Below are 19,841 nucleotides of genomic sequence, written 5' to 3'. Positions count from 1 at the left end.
AATAATAATAATAATAAAAAGCCCAGTAAGAACAGTACAGCGCATTTTCAATGCATTGTAATTATTAACAACATAATCTCTGACAGAATAATTAGAATTTGTTTTTCTCTATTTAGTATTTTTACTTTAAAAACACAAACAAAGTGTTTTAAAACATTATTGGCCAGGTAGAATGATTGGCAGCTGGACAGTTCTCTCAGGTTCTGGTCTGCTTTGGACTTATATTTACTTTAAATTTGATCTCTTGGTCTTTTTTAATGTCTTTAATGTTTTGCTGTTTTTCTTTTATTGTATACAGTTATTGTGTTAATAATACACTGGTCTCGTTTACTTCCCTATGACAGTCTGTGTGTTAAATAATGACAATAAAGTGAAGCGAATGGTAAAGCGACTGATGGCACGTGGCTGCATTTGAATGCGGAAGTGGAAAAACGGATCCCCGCCCGCTTCCGGGTTCCGCCTCGCGCACATCCTGATTTTCTGATCGCTTGCACCCGGAGCTCACCGGCGCTTTAACCCGCTCGAGATGGCTGCACGGTTACCGGCATGCGTTGTGGATTGTGGCACCGGGTAAGAGATTGTAACTTATCTCATTTAAACATTCATTCGCTGAGCAGACATGCAAAAAAAGCCTCGCTCGCACCTCTGATCAGATGGTTCAAAATTGTATTCAGATTTGTATCTATCTTTCTTTATCTTTGTCTAAGTTGTGTCGGGTGGTTTGTATTTGCTGTTCTCCAGCAAACAGAAGTGCAGTAATTCTCGTAAAATATAAATGTCAGTCAGTTTGAGGTGATTGTTTGGTGATGGGTGGAGCGGCGGATCTGAACAAACTGAACGGCGAAAGATTCGCTCTTTTAATGCTTAGCATTGAGCTTCATTCTGTGACGCATTTGCTATTATTGTTAATTTCGCGATTAAAGAAAGAACCGAAAGCAAATAAAGTTTGAAGCGCTGCGAAATGATTGAAACTGTTTTTAATGCTTCGCGCATGCGCACATTTGCTTCCTGATCCTTCACTTCCGTGTTGTTACTGCGGCCTTATATGGGCAAACATTGAAAAATACGAGTTCTCGTAAAATCATATTTAGCGACAATATATGATGCACATTGTCTTGTAATACACAGTTTTTAAGGATGATTCACTACAGTCATTATATACCATACCGAGTGTTTTGTCTTGAATGTTTATGTAGGTGTCAGATGTTGAAGTAGTGTCGTGTGTGTTCTTGATAGTCAGACAGAAGTGTGCAGGTGTTTAATCCTTTAACCTGTACAGACCTGAAGACTGATAGCAAATCTGCGTGTGTGTGTGTGTGTGTGTGTGTGTGTGTGTGTGTTAGCTGTAGATTTGGGACAGAGTTGAGCTAAATCTGTTTTACCCTCTTTTTGAGGAAGTCCTCAATGCAGAAATTTCTAAAACTGCATAGTCGGTTAGTATTAGGGTTGTGTTTTGTCTGTAGTCATTGTACATCTTTATTATTAATATCTTTATTATTAATAACTTTGTTCAAACACGTAATGGGTTGTATATTATTAGCATGAACTGAGGGCGACCGTGTATATATTTTTAAATGTAGTGGGCTCTGACTGCTAGATTGGTGTACACATGTGTGATTTATTCTGTTTACAAATAAAGAAATAACATTTGTGAAAATAAATAAAACTTGAATATCTTAAATACTTATTGAGTAAGGTCATGTGAAAGATTGAAATATAAGTGAAGTCCATATGATGCTGCTTATCAATTAACTGAGACACACACACACACACACACACACACACACACACACACACACACACACACACACACACACACACAAAATGCTTGTTATATAATGCACATTTGTTATATAATGCACATTTGTTATATAATGCACATGTTAAAAGTCAAATGAATATAAAAACAAAAATGTGTGTTGTGTTGCAGGTACACTAAACTGGGCTATGCAGGAAACACAGAGCCACAGTTCATCGTTCCATCATGTAAGTGTCTCTGTGTTGTCTCTGTGTTGTCTCTGTGTTGTCTCTGTGTTGTCTCTGTGTTGTCTCTGTGTTGTCTCTGTGTTGTCTCTGTGTTGTCTCTGTGTTGTCTCTGTGTTGTCTCTGTGTTGTCTCTGTGTTGTCTCTGTGTTGTCTCTGTGTTGTCTCTGTGTGTTGTGTTTCAGTTAATTGATAAAAGATGCTGTTTTCGTCTGTCTCATGGTGGTGCTACTGCAATATAGCGCTGCTTTATGCAGACTTAATGAAGAGTGTAACCGGTTTCAGCTGCAACAACATAAAACAAACGACTTAATAAAGGACTTCTGAGGGTAATCAATGTGGTTTTGTAAGATAAATAAGTTTATTAACTATACTAACTAGTTTCTGGTATCATCCAGTACGCATTCATCAGGTAGTAGCATAGCGTAGGATGGTTAAGATCCGGTGAGAAACTTGAGACTCTTAAGAGAAAGCCGTACGTTGTGATTTGTTTCAGCCACAGATATAGTGATAACTCAATATCATCTTGTCTTGTATGGAGATTCTCTCAAATTTTCATTAAAATCCTAGGTTTAGATCAGTGGTTCTCAATCCTGTCCTGGAGGCCCACTGCTCTGCACATTTTGTATGTCTCCATTATTTGACACACAGCTGATTCAAATCATCAGCTCATTAGCAGAGAACTCATTGAATTGAACTGAAGTCTGTCAGATAAAAGAGAGATACAAAATGTGCAGAGCACTGGGCCTCCAAGACCAGGATTGAGAACCACTGGTTTAGACAACAACTTATTTGTGACTAGTGTTGCTTTCATCTCTCCTTTGTGTCTACTTGTTTATCACTACGCATTGTCCTGCGCTCAAACTCTATGGTGAATGCAAATTGGCTGCTAACAGAACTTAGTTATTATACTTTATAATGTTTTAAATGAAGAAGTCTTTTATTAATCCCCTGGAGCCGTTAGGGTTATGTCTGTGAAGGATGGATGCACCGTTTTGTGCTTCAAAGTCAGAAGTTGTTCCCTGGTCCTTGTTTACTACCGTTATAAAGCTTGGAAGAGTAAGGACATTTTTTGTAATATAACATCAATTGTGTTCGTCTGAAGGAAGATGGTCATGTGTATCTAGGGTGTCCAGAGGATGACTAAATTATTATTCCTTTAAAACAGTGAATTCTCCCAATTCAAACATTGCTGAAAACATTTTGTTTCATTTAAGTCTATATGTAAATAAAATGCATTTCACTGTGCTAGTAAGTGTGGCATATTGTAATCCAAGAATCATATTGTGCAAATTATGCCTTTAATCATGCACACTGTCAAATATAAAGAAGAGCAACACGTGGCCGAAGTCGGTCTGCATTCTGTTTGTTTTTCAGTCATATCATTTTGCTTATTCCATTTCTCATCATCTGTTTTCCATCATGCATAGCCATCAAAGAATCTGCAAAGGTGGGCGATCAAGCCCAGAGGAGGATGATGAAGGGTGTGGATGACCTTGACTTCTTCATTGGGGACGAGGCCATCGATAAACCCAATTATGCCACCAAAGTGAGTAAAGCATCTTCAAATGTTTTAGGGGTGCACCAATAAATGCTATATCCACTAATAATACGTGGCCGATAACTACTCTGAATCGCTCAGCCGATAATATTCACAGCTATTTCATGTACTACGGCTTTTGATCAGTAAGTCCTTATCGATCTGAAATCACTGTTAGTTTGAGTCGTTTATAACATGCATTTGAAAAAGCAACACCCGTCAAACATAATAATTATATTCTTTATTATCATGAAAATACCTGAAAAGGTTTGAAGAACAGCAATATAAATATATCCTTAAGACATTTCCTGGAGCTGCTTGTCATAGCCAGAGATATGTATAGCTATAAGTCTATAAGTCTAGAAAGATAAGTCTCACCCGGCTGCTGGCCATCTTACCACAGGGCGCTCGTTCACTCGATCATTTAGTTTTAATGATGCATGTACTTTTAAATGACCATAACTTGCTTAATTTTCAAACGGTTTGGTTTGTTATAAACGTCAAAGATGTATCTATGACACTGCATACTTATACTAAAAAATATAATTTTCATGAAACATGTTAAAGCATTCAGAATTATAGCCATGTTTCTAAGAAACCAAACCGTTTGAGGGTTGAGCAAGTTATGGTCATTTGGAGGTACCTGCATCATTAAAACTCAACCTGTGGTAAGATGGCTGCCAGGTGATGACGTTAGAGACTCCGCCGTAACACATCTACCCGTTATTATACATATCTATGGTCATAGCTGCGTGTGTATGGTTACTGGTCTGGAACACACATTGAGTTTCTGCACGAGAGCGCCCCCTGGCTTTTGGGTGTAGCGGCATTTCACCGTAATTAATTGAGAAGCATGGCAAGCATCATCGGCTGATATATCAGTGCACCCCAAATCACTTTGCCCATTTTCAAACTCTTTCACCTCTCTCTCTTACTCTCTCATTGTGTCTTCTTCCTGCAGTGGCCAATAAGACATGGAATTGTTGAGGACTGGGATCTGATGGAGAGATTTATGGAGCAGGTGATCTTTAAGTACTTGAGGGCTGAACCTGAGGATCATTACTTCCTACTGGTGAGTGATAACTAACCTTTGCTGTAGGTGTGACTGTTATTAACCTAAATTCATATCTCAATAATTCTTGGATGGATGGCAAAATACGACAATAAGTTGAATAAATGTTTACAAGTAAGAAAGATGTGTTATTTCTATCATGCAGACTGAACCTCCTTTAAATACCCCTGAGAACCGCGAGTACACTGCTGAGATCATGTTTGAGTCCTTCAATGTGCCGGGCTTGTACATCGCTGTGCAGGTATAAACACACTCATACTCGTTGATTTTACCATGTTAGTAAGGTCATTTTATGGTCTACCATTGATTTTATATCAGTATAATGATACTTTCTATCCCCTAACCCTTACAGAAGCATGTGCATGACATTAGATTTAAAACCAAATCGATATTTTAATTTAGTAAGAGGCTGTTTGATGTCCTAACAATGTTTTGAAATGATATTTCACTGTGTTAGTGGGGACATTTGGCCTTTGAAAATGTAGACAGACTTGTACATCACTGTACACACACACACACACACACACACACACACACACACACACACACACACACACACACACACACACACACACACACACACACACACACACACACACACACACACACACACACACACAGGATCAGTGTATATGTTAATGTGTGTTGTGCATGTGTGTTTGTAAGGCCGTTTTAGCTTTGGCAGCATCATGGACATCCCGTCAGGTGGGGGAGAGAACACTCACAGGAACTGTCATCGACAGCGGAGACGGGGTTACACACGTCATTCCAGTGGTGAGTCTCACGCATGCAGGTCATGTTGTTTTTTTTTTTTTTTTTTTTAGGAAATTTCAGGTCTTAGAACTTTTTGCTAACAAAAGTAACCCTAATCTGTCTAAACCTATGCGTATGTTTATCAACAGTTTTGTTTTTTGAAGAAAATAGGGGTGTCCATGGTTAACTGATTAACCGTTAAAAATTGTTTAACGGAGTGAAACATTTTGCTCGGTTAAGTGGCATCAATGGCGTGCATTGAATTTAGTTGTAATACATTTTTGCACCACCAGAGACCGCCAAAGCGCTCCCAGACATTGTAATGTCCACAAGAAGTAGTCATGACCAGTTTTCTAATATGAAGCGGGCAAAGAAAAGCACAGCGTGGGAGCACTTTAAAATCGAGAATGACAGGGCAAAATGCAAGTATTGCAATCCAGTGCTTATATACTTCATGTACAACCTAGGGTTGCTGCGGTGACAGAATTTTCCCACCGGTTAATGCATGCAGACGTGCGCATTTTACTTTCACTTTTCAATTACGCAATTGTTTAAATGCAGCGCTTGCGTAAGCTGCATTAAATCGCGTATGAATTTGCGTGCAATGCGAGTGCAACAGCTGGTTTAATTAAGTGCTTGAGTCAATGTGCGCAGGTAATTCTCGCAGAACTCGTCGAAGCAGTGCAACCGGCTACTCCTCCATAAAGCGCTGCTTGAATGATGGGTTTATTATTTTTCTTGATAAAAAAATAAAACAAAACTATCTCGCTTATATTAAACATCATATATGTGCATTATAACAAAAACGAGTAAGCACACGGCTTCTGTCATCATCTGGTCAGTCAGCTCGCCTCGCAAACTCTGACAGAATTAAATGAAATCTGACACCTGCTGCTCAGCCTACCATCCCCACGAACGCAAAGTCAGTGACATACTTAAGCTGCTTTGTCCTTACCAATGCGATTTATTTCTATAAATTAATTTCGTTTTAAATGTGGTCCAACCAGTTATTAAAGGTGTTAAAAAATGAACTACCCCTTTCTCGTGTGTCTGTATCTCTGGGTTGCCTTGCGCATAATGCTTAACCGAGTATTAACCGCTAAGGGTGTCGGTTAACGGTTAATTAAAAACTTGAAAACGTGCAGCCCTAGAAGGAAATGACTCCTTAGTTTACTCTTCTTAATGCTATTCTGGGTGTTTATGACTTCCTTTCTAGCTTTGTAATGGCAATGATTAGTTTTATTTTTGCACTGTTTGGAAATTAGTGCTGGTTCACGATTAGTCGCGACTACTTGTTTGCAGAATAAAAGTTTTTGTTTACATAATATATGTGGGTGTATTGTGTATAATAATTATGTATAAATACACATACACACATGCATGTATATAATTAAGAAACATTTGCATGTGTATATACATGTTTATATTTATATATAATCTATATTATATATAAATATAAATATTTATTATATAAATATATATTTTTCTTAAAATTATACATTTATGTGTTTGTATTTATATAAACATAATTATTGTACACAGTACACACACATTTATTATGTAAACAAAAACTTTTATTCTGCAAACGATTAGTCGTGACTAATCGTGAGGCAGCACTATTGGAAATATATTTGATCACAGAGATGTTATAGTGAGTCTTGTGTGACGTGTAACGTTCTACAAAATGATTAAAAAAAAACTTGAAGGTAATTGTAAAGGTTAAACAAGCTGTGTGACAAGCTGCTGATGATCTAATCTGTTGTTTTGATCGGTGGACAGGCAGAAGGTTACGTGATTGGCAGCTGTATTAAACACATACCCATTGCGGGGCGGGACATCACATATTTCACACAGCAGTTACTGAGGGAGCGAGAGGTGGGCATCCCGCCCGAACAATCGCTGGAGACGGCTAAAGCTGTCAAGGTGAGTGAGCTTATGATTGGATGTTTATTGCATTGGATGAGAGTGTTTGCCAGATGCATAAATGTCAAATATTCATGTTTTAGGAACGTTTCAGTTATGTGTGTCCTGACCTGGTGAAGGAGTTTAATAAATATGACACAGACGGATCAAAGTGGATCAAACAGTACACTGGTATCAACGCTATCAGCAAGAAAGAGTTCACCGTTGACGTGGGATATGAGCGCTTCCTGGGGCCAGAAATCTTCTTCCATCCTGAGGTCTGTTTCTCGCACACAAAATATCGTAAACTTATCAGATGAAGCTAAATGTAATGACTACAGGCTAACCCTAACAAGACTTCTGAGAATATTTGACCAGATGAAGCTTTGTTGAGCTGAACGGTATTGATTTGACGCACAACTGTTTCCTCCTTCAGTTTGCTAATCCTGACTTCACTCAGCCCATCTCAGAGGTGGTGGATGAGGTCATTCAGAACTGTCCAATAGATGTCCGTCGTCCCCTCTATAAGGTCAGACACAATCAGCTCGCTCACAGCTGCTACTTGCACAGCACTTCGTATGATATTGTGGTTAGAAGTATGTGTGATTTTTTTTTTTTTCCCTTTCAGAACATCGTTTTGTCGGGCGGGTCCACCATGTTTCGTGACTTTGGCCGTCGTTTGCAAAGAGACTTGAAAAGAACGGTGGATGCTCGACTGAAACTCAGCGAAGAGCTCAGTGGAGGAAAACTCAAGGTCACTTTCACAGAACAACATCAGTGTCAGTGTGATACGATGATAAAGAGCACAGCTGAATGTTTGCTTTTCTCTCTGTTTCTCTTGCAGCCTAAACCAATCGACGTTCAGGTCATAACACATCACATGCAGCGATATGCTGTGTGGTTTGGAGGTTCCATGTTGGCGTCCACTGTGAGTTACACAGGGTTAACCTAACCTAACCCTAACCTCTACACAGACATCATTACTAGAGGTCGACCGATTTATTTTGCCATATTTAAAAAAACGATTTAGCTGCAAAATTAGGCTGATTAATAGGCAGGCGCGTCTGTGGGCACCTAACCGTTGTTGTAGAACTCGTCACGCCGCCTCTTGCTGCAAGCAGATCACTGAGGCTGTGTGTGTGTGAGACTCTGGAGCTGTGCCTTGTTCACAAACAGCTTCAGTAAATGATGGCGGGATTGCTTGAATTGCGGCTTATGTCTCACGGTCACAAAGATTGGGCTCGTTTCATGTGATTAATGAGTGATGATCTTTGTTTGCGTGACAGAGAATGAGTAGAGCCGCGCACGCACCCTTTCTGTCTTTAAACTGTCTCTCTGTTTTCTCCCTCACACACATTACTCAAAACAAAACTGACCCGATGGCGAAAGGTCGGAAGACCAAGACTACGTTTACACGTGTGCGGCTATTTTCATAAACAGACATTTCAACCTCTCCAGTTTCAAAAACACGTCTGCATGTACAGTCTTGTTCAAAATAATAGCAGTACAATGTGACTAACCAGAATAATCAAGGTTTTTAGTATATTTTTTTGTTGCTGCGTGGCAAGAAAGTTGCCAGTGGGTTCAGTGGATTCTCAGAGAGCAGATGAGACCCAGCATTCATGATGTGCACGCTCTTGGGGCTGTGCAGTTGGGCAATTAGTTGAAAGGGGTGTGTTCAAAAAAATAGCAGTGTGGCATTCAATCACTGAGGTCATCAATTTTGTGAAGAAACGGGTGTGAATCAGGTGGCCCCTATTTAAGGATGAAGCCAACACTTGTTGAACATGCATTTGAAAGCTGAGGAAAACGGGTCGTTCAAGACATTGTTCAGAAGAACAGCGTACTTTGATTAAAAAGTTGATTGGAGAGGGGAAAACCTATAAAGTGGTGCAAAAATTATAGGCTGTTCAGCTTAATTGATCTCTAATGCCTTAAAATGGAGAGCAAAACCAGAGAGACGTGGAAGAAAACGGAAGACAACCATCAAAATGGATAGAAGAATAACCAGAATGGCAAAGGCTCAGCCAATGATCACCTCCAGGATGATCAAAGACAGTCTGGAGTTACCTGTAAGTACTGTGACAGTTAGAAGACGTCTGTGTGAAGCTAATCTATTTTCAAGAATCCCCCGCAAAGTCCCTCTGTTAAAAAAAAGGCATGTGCAGAAGAGGTTACAATTTGCCAAAGAACACATCAACTGGCCTAAAGAGAAATGGAGGAACATTTTGTGGACTGATGAGAGTAAAATTGTTCTTTTTGGGTCCAAGGGCCACAGGCAGTTTGTGAGACGACCCCCAAACTCTGAATTCAAGCCACAGTACACAGTAAAGACAGTGAAGCATGGAGGTGCAAGCATCATGATATGGGCATGTTTCTCCTACTATGGTGTTGGGCCTATTTATCGCATACCAGGGATCATGGATCAGTTTGCATAAGTTAAAATACTTGAAGAGGTCATGTTGCCCTATGCTGAAGAGGACATGCCCTTGAAATGGTTGTTTCAACAAGACAATGACCCAAAACACACTAGTAAACGGGCAAAGTTCCAAACCAACAAAATTAATGTTATGGAGTGGCCAGCCCAATCTCCAGATTTAAATCCAATTGAGAACTTGTGGGGTGATATCAAAAATGCTGTTTCTGAAGCAAAACCAAGAAATGTGAATGAATTGTGGAATGTTGTTAAAGAATCATGGAGTGGAATAACAGCTGAGAGGTGCCACAAGTTGGTTGACTCCATGCCACACAGATGTCAAGCAGTTTTAAAAAACTGTGGTCATACAACTAAATATTAGTTTAGTGATTCACAGGATTGCTAAATCCCAGAAAAAAAAAATGTTTGTACAAAATAGTTTTGAGTTTGTACAGTCAAAGGTAGACACTGCTGTTTTTTTTTAACACGCCCCTTTCGGGTAGTTGCCCAGTTGCACAGCCTTGGGAGCGTGCGTGTCATGAATGCTGGGTCTTGATTGTTTTCTGGGAGTCTACTGAACCTGCTGGTGGCTTGTTTGCCACGTGGCAATAAGAAATATACTAAAAACCATTATACTGCTATTATTTTGAACAATACTGTATATATTAGGGGTGGCACGGTTCACAAAACCCTCGGTTCGGTTCGTATCACGGTTTTATGGTCATGGTTCTCGGTTCTGTACGGTTCTTGTTGTTATTTTTATACTTTTAAAGGGGACAGAGAATGAAAAACCATTTTTACCTTGTCTTTGTTGAATAATGGTAGTCTACCCGCATTCACGAACATACAAAAAGTGCTAGACATGCTAAACATCTCAGTCTCATAGAAATTCCTCTTTTAGAAATGTCAGCCAGAAAACGGCCCAATCTGAAATACTGATGCTTATGACATCACAGGCATCTCACTGCCCCTCCACTTTAAAATAATTGGCTACATTTTTTGAGTGGCAGCAAAGTCAGCCAATCAGTAATGAGATTGCAAGTTAAGCCAGTAGGAGGAGCCAAATAGGTGCAAAACCACTTGTTTAAAATCCCCCACCCTAATAGAGCTATCTGAGAGAGGTTTTTAGGAAGCTTCTAAGGCATTACAGACCCAAACAAAACATTTTTTGTCTACCTGTGACATCACAAAACAAAGGGTGCAAACGAAGGGAAATGTCTCAGTTTTTCAAAATAACCATGTACATGTAAACAGGGCCCAAATCGTATCCAGTGAGGAAATGTTTTTCGTGTTGTTACAGTAACACTTTGTTTACAGTTTTGCGCTGCTCAGCCTGGATTAGAACACAACGTGTCCGATTCACGAACTGACTCCTTTGAACCGATTCGTTTGAATAAACGGATGAAACAACAGATCTGTCCAACACTGAACTCACAAAACGTCACTGTCAGCACGATCAGTCACTTATAGCGCCTCAAAAATGAGAATGTAAATGTGTTTAGAAAGATTTGCCCTAATAACAGTCTAAACTAAAAAACATAGACGTTTACTATGTTAACTTTATGATGATTAAATAATTTATCAGGTCTACCAAAGAAGGATTTTATCCTACAAAGCAATAAAAGCCATGTTAAAAAACTGATCAAAGATGATGACAGCAGAGTGTCAGGCAATATCTGTGTCTGATAAATGCATGGTGTGGAGGAGGTTGTAAAACCCTTCAGAAAGACCAGTCATTGTTTTTTTTGTTTTTTTAATACTTTGGCTTAATAGTGACTTTTTAAATTTTCAATATCTGCTAATAATGAGGACATTTAGATTATTATGTACAAATAGGAAATCGTCCAAACATATCGGGCAAGAAAATTGACATCATATATCGGTCATCGGCTGCCCTGATTTTTAAATTTTGGAATCGCCATCGGCCAGAGAAAAAAAAAACATATCGGTCGACCTCTAATCATTACCCACAATACCCTAACCCCACACAGCAAGTCACTCAGTTGCTTTGAAGTTTGGGTTATAAAATAAAAACTTAATTTTTTAAAAATAATATAGATATTACAAAACAGCAGAAGAACTTAAAATGAGAGGAAAGTAAGGTCAAAGGTGCTGTTTCTGTTTGAGTTTCGCACCTGCTGCTCAAATGCGCATCTGAAGAATCTCAGCCTTAAAAACCAGGGCTTGACGCTTGCATACATGATAGTGACACAATTACTGATGTATGTTAATTCATACTTGAAACTTCTGCATTTAACCCATTCAGTGACTAGTAAACTCATGCACAGTTGAGTGCAAACCAACAGCTGAGTCTTGATTATAGCCACAATCATACAGTTTTGTGTTATATCTTCATTTATCAAAGCGACAACATTATTGACCCGTACTGTGACGCTGCATTAAATCTGTGTGTTTATGTTTGTGTTCAGCCGGAGTTCTACCAAGTGTGTCACACCAAAAAGGATTACGAGGAGATTGGGCCCAGCATCTGCCGCCACAATCCTGTGTTTGGCGTCATGTCCTAAACACACACACACACACACACACACACACACACACACACACACACACACACACACACACACACACACGCGCAATGGTCAGGTGCTGTTGCAACGAGTACTTTTTTAATGTTGGTCCCCTCAGAAAGCAAAAACAGCCAATGACTGCTGGAAACAGACTAATGTGTTTAGTATTTTTGTTGATTTGCCCCAAGTGTAAACACAGTAAACAGTCTCATGTGATAGTGTGATGGGATATAACTGATAATAAGATTGATGATAAAACTGGACTAGATTGAATATTGTTGTACTGTTAAAGAAATCACATGTTGAACTGTGTGTTTGGATAAATCTGGTCTCTCTTTTAAAGTTTCATGGAAGCAAAATGCCTTACAGATTAAAACAAAGCAATTTCTTTCTCGTCTTTGATACTTTCTAATCCTTTAATGTTTATAACTAAAAAAGTTCAAAACTTCCATATACTTGATTTTCTTTCTTTGCTCATGGTGTTTCGCCTGCTTTTACCTTCATTATTGGAAATAAGATAAACCTGACCGAAAGTTGAATAATGGCAGTATTAACAGAAGCTAAATTAAAGGTGGATTGTTTGAAAATATAAATGTAAAAGCAAGAACATTCCAATTAAAGCTTGTCCTTTCTAATGAATCGTGTCTGATGTGATATTTTTGCTACAGACTAAAGCTGGTACGACGTGTGTGATGAAGTGAAGTGTAAAAACATCTCTGATGATGCTGGTATTTTTTTATTAATCCGGGTCAGGACCTGACCTCTTAGATTTCCTGTAAATCATGTCTTCATAAAGCTTGACAGTTTGGGTTCTGAGCCACAGCTTCCAAATGCCACACTTAAAATCAATTCCAGACCTTTAACATCCTTCATTTATGAGGACATCATTTGACAAATAGACAAAACCTGTCCATAAATTAGCTTTTAAGTCAACTGTTCCATTACTTTTGACCTTTATAAAAAGAGGAAGCTACATATTAAAGGCAGGGTATTTTAATTTGATCCAGAATTTTTTTTAGTTTTGCTGGTTAAAAGTCTCCTTACATCCTGATAGCAATCACTATGTTAAGTTGTTTAAATGTATTTGTAGAAATTTATGTCATCTGTGAAAGCCGTAGGACCAAAAAATTTCCAACCAATCATAGATCTCGGTCCGAACGGACGTTGCCTTTTTTGTTCCAGCCGCATTCAGACAGCCAGCAATGTTATCGCTGTGTGTCGCCCGTCTCCTTTCAATGAGGCTTTTCTAAATCTGCTTGTCATAAACAAATGAGTACCATCCACTCCAGTAACTGACGAGAAAAGGAAAACGTGAACTCTACTGCTTTGTTCTCATTGGTAGTCGCTCCCGAAATTCGCTGGACATTTGCATTAAGTAAAACTTTTCTTAACTTATTTGCATCGCTGGACACGCCCATACGGTCACCAATGCTCACTTCAGCTTGTGCCGCTGGGAGTCGGCCAGTTTCCATTGAAATGAATGAGATCGCGTCGCTCTGCTACTGCTGGTCGGTCACTGGCTGTCTGAATGGGGCGTAAGCGTAATTTAAATGCCACCGCGCAGCTTGTTCTCGCAGACACCATACGTCATCGGTGTGTTCACGTGCCCTCACCTCCCGTCTGTAAACAGAGGGAGAATGGCAAACTTTTCTGCTTAATTGACAACCTGCACAGGAGCCACAAAACGAAAGACATCAGCAAACAGCAACAGCAAAAAGTCATTGGATCAGCAAAGAGCAAAAACCCAAATGAACATCGGTAACTTTACTGCTAGGTAAAGGGTCTGAAAGGGTCGTCGCACTGTTTATTTTGGTAAGGTAGGTACGTGATATGTTTGTATTGAGATGGATTCAGATATTCTACTTTTATGAAACATTGTGTTGCCTATGAAATTTGTGTTTGTTTACGAATTAGCGTAACGATATAGTTACTATGTCTACTCAACCGAAAGTGTGCTTTAACTTATTCTGATGTACACCGGGTGTTTATGTTGGTTATTTTGGAAAATGTTATTCACTTTGTACTGCAATGTTTTCTCACTGGTGAATGAGACATGAGATGTGGATGTCCGATCTGTGCGTGTTCATGTGTTTTCAACATAGACTGTAAAAGCTGAGGTGTCTGGTTGCTGAAATCACGCCCGCCTAGCTCGAGTCTAGTGACAGTAGTGGCTGTTCACCCGTCACTCAAGCGGCCACGCCCTTAATTATGCAGAAGTTTAAGGTTTAATATCATTTAAAAGGATGAGTTACAAAAAAATCACCCTCCTCACAGTTGTCATGAAGGGCATAATGATCTATACAGACCAAAAACACATTTTGATCCAGGCTGTAAACATTATTTTCTGCTGTAAATTTGGGCATTTTAACATGGAGGTCTATGGGAATTGACTCCCTTTTGGAGCCAGCGGTCAGTCGATGAATTTCAGTTTAAGTCACTTCAGTATTGGCTTCATCAGAGAGATCGGAAGGTTGCCCCTCGGTTTTGAAAGAGGCGTGACTGGATGGCGATTTGAATGGAGGGTGAGATCGTGATTTCATTGCTAGTCGGCTACCGTTAGCATTTTTCAAAATTAGATACCTTACCTTTAAACAGCTTTAATTCCTTAACTTGGATGTGAATAACCTCTACATAAAGCTGAGAGTGTGCACTTTAAGACAATATTCATTATATGACTTTAACTGGAATACATTTTGATAGCCCGCTAAAATAACAAAATGTCCCTCTGTTCCAATACTTATAGAGGGCACTGTATATCATATAATTTGCTTGTTATGTTCATAATATGTGCTTATTTGTTATTTTGTTCTGTATTAAAGAGCACCTATTTCATTGCTAAAAAATGACGTTATTTTGTTTGGTATAATACAATGTGTTCGCGTTGTTCATGGTTAAAAAACACACAATATTTTCCACATACCGTAAATTTTTGTAGCTCTAGATTTCAGTCTCTTCCTGAAACACACGGATTTGAAAAGCTCTGTATCCCTGATTGGACAACTAATCTGTCCGCTGTGATTGGCACTCACACACCTCATATGGGTAATACACTATTGCCGCAATAGTTAGCCTGTCTGGAACCGAGCTGACTTAAACAACCATAATGTATGACACTTGCATTACATGCGAACGGCCCCTACGCTAATAGAACTCTGTTTTTGTCTCCCTGTCTCGTCCTCGGGCCCGGGGACAATGACGCAAACAGACCCAGTTCCTGTTGCTGTGAAGGTCATCGCACCACTGATCTACACTGAAAAAAAAAAAATCCTTTCAATTTACGTAATTTTAATGTGTACATCGGTCCCACATGATCCGATTGTTTAAAACCAAAATAATTTTCCTCAAATAATTTTTATGTGTCAGACCAAAACATTTTAATTATTTTAAGTAGTCTAATACAAATATGTTGACTCAAAGTGATATTTCTCTTTACTATAACACATATATTTTGTAATGTTTAAGTAATTTAATTATGTAAGGGGACTAGATTTTCATCTGTAATTCCAACATGCTTTTTTAATGCTTATATTATGGGATTATGTAACTCTAAAGCAATTTCATTATGTCTCTGGCACCAGAATAATCACCCATAATTATCCAAATGTTATTTATTTCTTTTTAAATACAAAATACATTTGCATTGGCATAAAAAGTGAAGAGTTTTGTACAAATGTTGAGTGATATTGAGGCAAACCACTGCTTTCAGATCATCAATTCATTTAAATCACTACACATTAATTCATTAACAGTCAATAACTATTCCAACAATCAGCACATGCAGTACATACATAAAGGGGCAATTTCCCAAACAGGTTGTAGATTAATTCATGACTAGGCCCTAGTTATATTAGGATATTTTTACAAAATGTTTACAAACAAACCTACCTTACAAAAACAACAATGGAGTACATCTTTAGACAAAACAAGGGCACTGATATATGGCATTGCAAAAGTCTGGGACTAGGAAAAGCCCCATCTGTGAAACTGACCCAAATGTTTAAAATAGTTACTATCACAGTAGATTTAGAAGTGCTAAAGCACAAACACTGCATTCCAAAGAGACATGCAAAACAGTATGTACTATTATTTTTAAAATGGATTTACAAACTGGAAAATATCAATCCTTCAGAAAGTCAGAGCTACAGCATTTGTATAAACTGTTAATCAAAGATTCAACAAAAACAAAATAGAACAACCATTTCCAAAATCGACTCTGAGCAGCAAACTGTTAATGTATTAATAAGAGAAAACACTTAAAACAGATAAAAAAGTCAAAAATGAGCAGCACAGTCTTTCTGATCCTTTCACTGAAAGAAACTGTTCGTTAAAGTTACTCTCAATGCAGTTCCATTAAAATCTTTTGGATTTCCTCAAAAATAAAGCGGAGATCAGGATAGCTCAGGTTTAAGGCATACATCAGCTCAAACACGATGTTGCAACACCTTCATGCCTTCCAGGACTATACAAAGATCCTCTTCTTCATCACAAGCAGCAGGTTGTTTGAGAGCACAAATCCCAACATTGGTGTCTTCAAATGACCTCACTGATGCTGACTTCATCCATGCCCTGTACAAAACAAACAAATGTAGTTAAAGAAACAGAAAAAAGTTACTGTTACAATAAAAGTGTCATTGGAAATTAGTACAATGCAAACAAATATAAATGTAAGTATACAGACCCATGTGCATTGCCACAGCATGTTACAATTGGTTACAAATATATGGGTTACAAAGCAAGGCAGCTGCACTGTCCACTGCTGTGTGTGTGGTGTGTGTGTGTGTGTGTGTGTGTGTGTGTGTGTGTTTACTACACTGGGATGAGTTAAATAAAGAGGCCACATTTCGAGTGTGTGCTACCATACCTGACAATCACAGCAAAAGTGAATTCTCTCATTTTCTCACTCTCATGTTGTTACAAACCTGTATAAATGTCTTTGTTCTGATGAACATGAAGGAAGATATTTATTTTGAGAAATGTTTGCAACCAAACTGTTCATGAGCCCCATTCACTTCAATAGTATTATTTTTCTCCACTATGAAAGTGAATGGGGCTCATGATTGGTTTGGTTACAAACATTCCTCAAAATATCTTCCTTAGTGTTCATCAGAACAAAGACATTTATACAGGTTTGTAACAACATGATAGGGAGTAAGTGATGAGAATTTTTACTTTTGGGTGAACTACCCCTTTAAATCTTCCCAGGTGTTTTAATGACCCGTGTGCCAAAAGATGTTGTAACTAAAACATACTAAATGTTCTGTACTTCCAACAAGGTTTACACATTTTATGTCTATGAATCTATATTACTTACATCTGTCATTTGATCATTGATTGTTTGAAGCCTTTTTGCTAGCTGTCATCCTTTCTGATAGAAGAGTTTCATCAGGTTTTTGGATTGGAGGTCCAGGTGACACGCAGGAACATAAGACAGTAGTGATTCTTTCAAATTCAGCATTTATCTGAAAACAAATTAACCAACCATTGTATATTTGAGTACTGCGAGTCAAAGAATAATAATTGTATATTAGTTACAAAAATAAGATTTAGCTCCTAACAGCAGTACAAAAGTGAAAGAAATGACTTACCAATGCTTTTGAGTGTGTGCAAGGATGATGGACCTATAAGAGAAAATATTCAGAGGTGAAATCAACACATAACCTCAAATGATTAAGACCACACATACACAGAGCAATAATGAAATAAGTATTATATCTGTCATAGGACGCAATGTTGGACAAAATGAGATCTTAAAACAACAAGGTGCTCTTCTGAAAACGTCAGCTTTAAGGTGTGGCACTTCAAAGCGATTTTTTTCAGTTAATATACCAGACGCGAGACATTTAAAAAAAAGAGCTTTTTCTAATTGAATCAAGTGTTGCTCGTTGCGTAGCGAAGTCATGAATAACTGACGCGGGTCTGTTCAGCTGATTAAGCAGACAGTTTGTTTGATACGCAATGTCATTATTAATGTAGTTAATTGATATCATCTGGTAAATTACTTACATGGATAACGTTACTCTGGACAGAATAACTTTTGGTTAGCGTTTTATTTGTCCTGACAGGTTTCCATAGAACAACTGAGTAAAAAGTGCCTCAAAAGTCAACTCAAAGCTGACAGTTGTCAACTCAGATAAAACTACCAAACGTGAAATAACATTAAACAGCTGACGTTTTTAAAACGCTATGTTTTTCTTTATGAGCTTGACTGACTTACTCCACCAACCTTCTCCAAACTAATATTTACTACAAGTCAGTGCAATGGCTACATGTTGTAAACAAAAAAATAGTCTATCTAGTGAAGATATATCACGTATGAAGCGAACATAAATAAATAATAGAACTTACTTTAATAACGTGGTGTCCGTCTGAGAGAGTTGTTCTGACTGACTGGCAGTGACTGCTGTGCTTAGTCTTCATTTTGGCGCCCAAAAAAACGATCTTTATTCTTCTTTTATGGCAATCGACGTCCTTCTCAATGAGCTATACTGCCCCTGCTGCTCAGGAGGTGCCGTTTTGTGTCCAAACCCAATTTTATTGCTTTAAGCATTCAATTCAATCAATTTTAATCAATGTGAGAATAATGTGTTCATTTTACATTCAAACAAAACATTTTAATCCTAATCAATTAAATTATGTTTACACAAGGAATATAAATATTTTGTGTTGCATATACATGTTTATTTTATTTAAATTCAAAGACCCACTAAGTCCATTTTTTTCAGTGTACTGGCTGTCCTTCAACGTCATGCCTAGCCGATGCTCGACCAACGACCACCGGCTGAACCAGTTTAATCCGCTTCCTATCCCTACCGTATCTATATCTATATATGAAGAGTTTCTTTTCAAAAACGAGATAACTCCGTTTTTTAAATTTTTCAGAAATCTCATTTTTTGGTTGTGCATTCCAATTAATATCAATTCAACTGCAGTTGGTTTGTTTTGATTTTACCCTTCATAACTTAAAAAATACAGCTAAGTAGCACCATAAAACAAAATAATAACATGATAACATAATAATAAACATGTTCTGACAAAAATGTTAAAAAATGGATTTATCTCGTTTTGCAACGAAACTCTTCATATATATATGAAGAGTTTGGTTCCAAAACGCAATAAATCCATTTTGAGACATTTTGGTAAAACACATTTTCTATACCAAGAAAGTGACAAGATGAAAACAACTATTTTCTGTTACAAACTTTCACACAGCATCTTTAGGTTATAAAAACATAAAAAATTCAAATCCATAAGTTGATTTTCAAAGATTTATTATAAAAACGGATTATTTTTTCCACAAAATGCAATAAATCCATGACAAGTTTTTATTCAAAATGCTATAAATCTATTGAATCAATAGCCTATATAAATGTGCATTCATCTTTGCCATGTTATATTCATTTAGTTGACTAGTTGTACACACTAATTAAAAATATAAACATTAATGTTATTAATCAAAACACTTACTTTGTCATATTAAGAACCCTGTCATTGCGGTTACTTGACGTCTTCGCTTAACGTCTTTCACAGCGATCGACTGTAAAATGTTTTTGGTCCTGCTCGATTTTCGTTGACTTTGAGTAAAATTATGTACAGTTTTTCATAAGATCCTCTGGGGTCAATGTGTTAGCATGAGAAGCTTGATGCTGT

At 37.9% G+C, this 19,841-nt stretch overlaps 1 protein-coding gene and 1 long non-coding RNA gene across 2 annotated transcripts; one reads left to right on the top strand and one right to left on the bottom strand.

Moving 5' to 3' along the window:
* Nucleotides 1-415: 415 nt before the first annotated feature.
* Nucleotides 416-12,833, top strand: actr3 (actin related protein 3). Its single transcript, XM_073854712.1, has 12 exons — nucleotides 416-570; nucleotides 1,931-1,987; nucleotides 3,409-3,532; nucleotides 4,485-4,595; nucleotides 4,741-4,836; nucleotides 5,262-5,369; nucleotides 7,128-7,271; nucleotides 7,355-7,528; nucleotides 7,687-7,779; nucleotides 7,879-8,004; nucleotides 8,095-8,178; nucleotides 12,096-12,833. Exons 1-12 carry the CDS (start codon nucleotides 527-529, stop codon nucleotides 12,189-12,191), a joined length of 1,257 nt encoding a protein of 418 aa, XP_073710813.1. The 5' UTR covers nucleotides 416-526; the 3' UTR covers nucleotides 12,192-12,833.
* A 2,954-nt stretch (nucleotides 12,834-15,787) lies between these two features.
* Nucleotides 15,788-18,922, bottom strand: LOC129422446 (uncharacterized). The gene is made up of 4 exons (XR_012358148.1): nucleotides 18,540-18,922; nucleotides 17,780-17,812; nucleotides 17,506-17,653; nucleotides 15,788-16,760 (listed from the first exon to the last, which is right to left on the bottom strand). It is a non-coding gene; the product is annotated as an uncharacterized lncRNA (long non-coding RNA).
* Nucleotides 18,923-19,841: the final 919 nt, after the last annotated feature.

The sequence above is a fragment of the Misgurnus anguillicaudatus genome, chromosome 17 (assembly GCF_027580225.2).
Source record: "Misgurnus anguillicaudatus chromosome 17, ASM2758022v2, whole genome shotgun sequence".
NCBI lineage: Eukaryota > Metazoa > Chordata > Actinopteri > Cypriniformes > Cobitidae > Misgurnus > Misgurnus anguillicaudatus.
The sequence above is the reverse complement of the archived record's forward strand: the minus strand, read 5'-3'. Positions and strand labels throughout refer to the sequence as shown.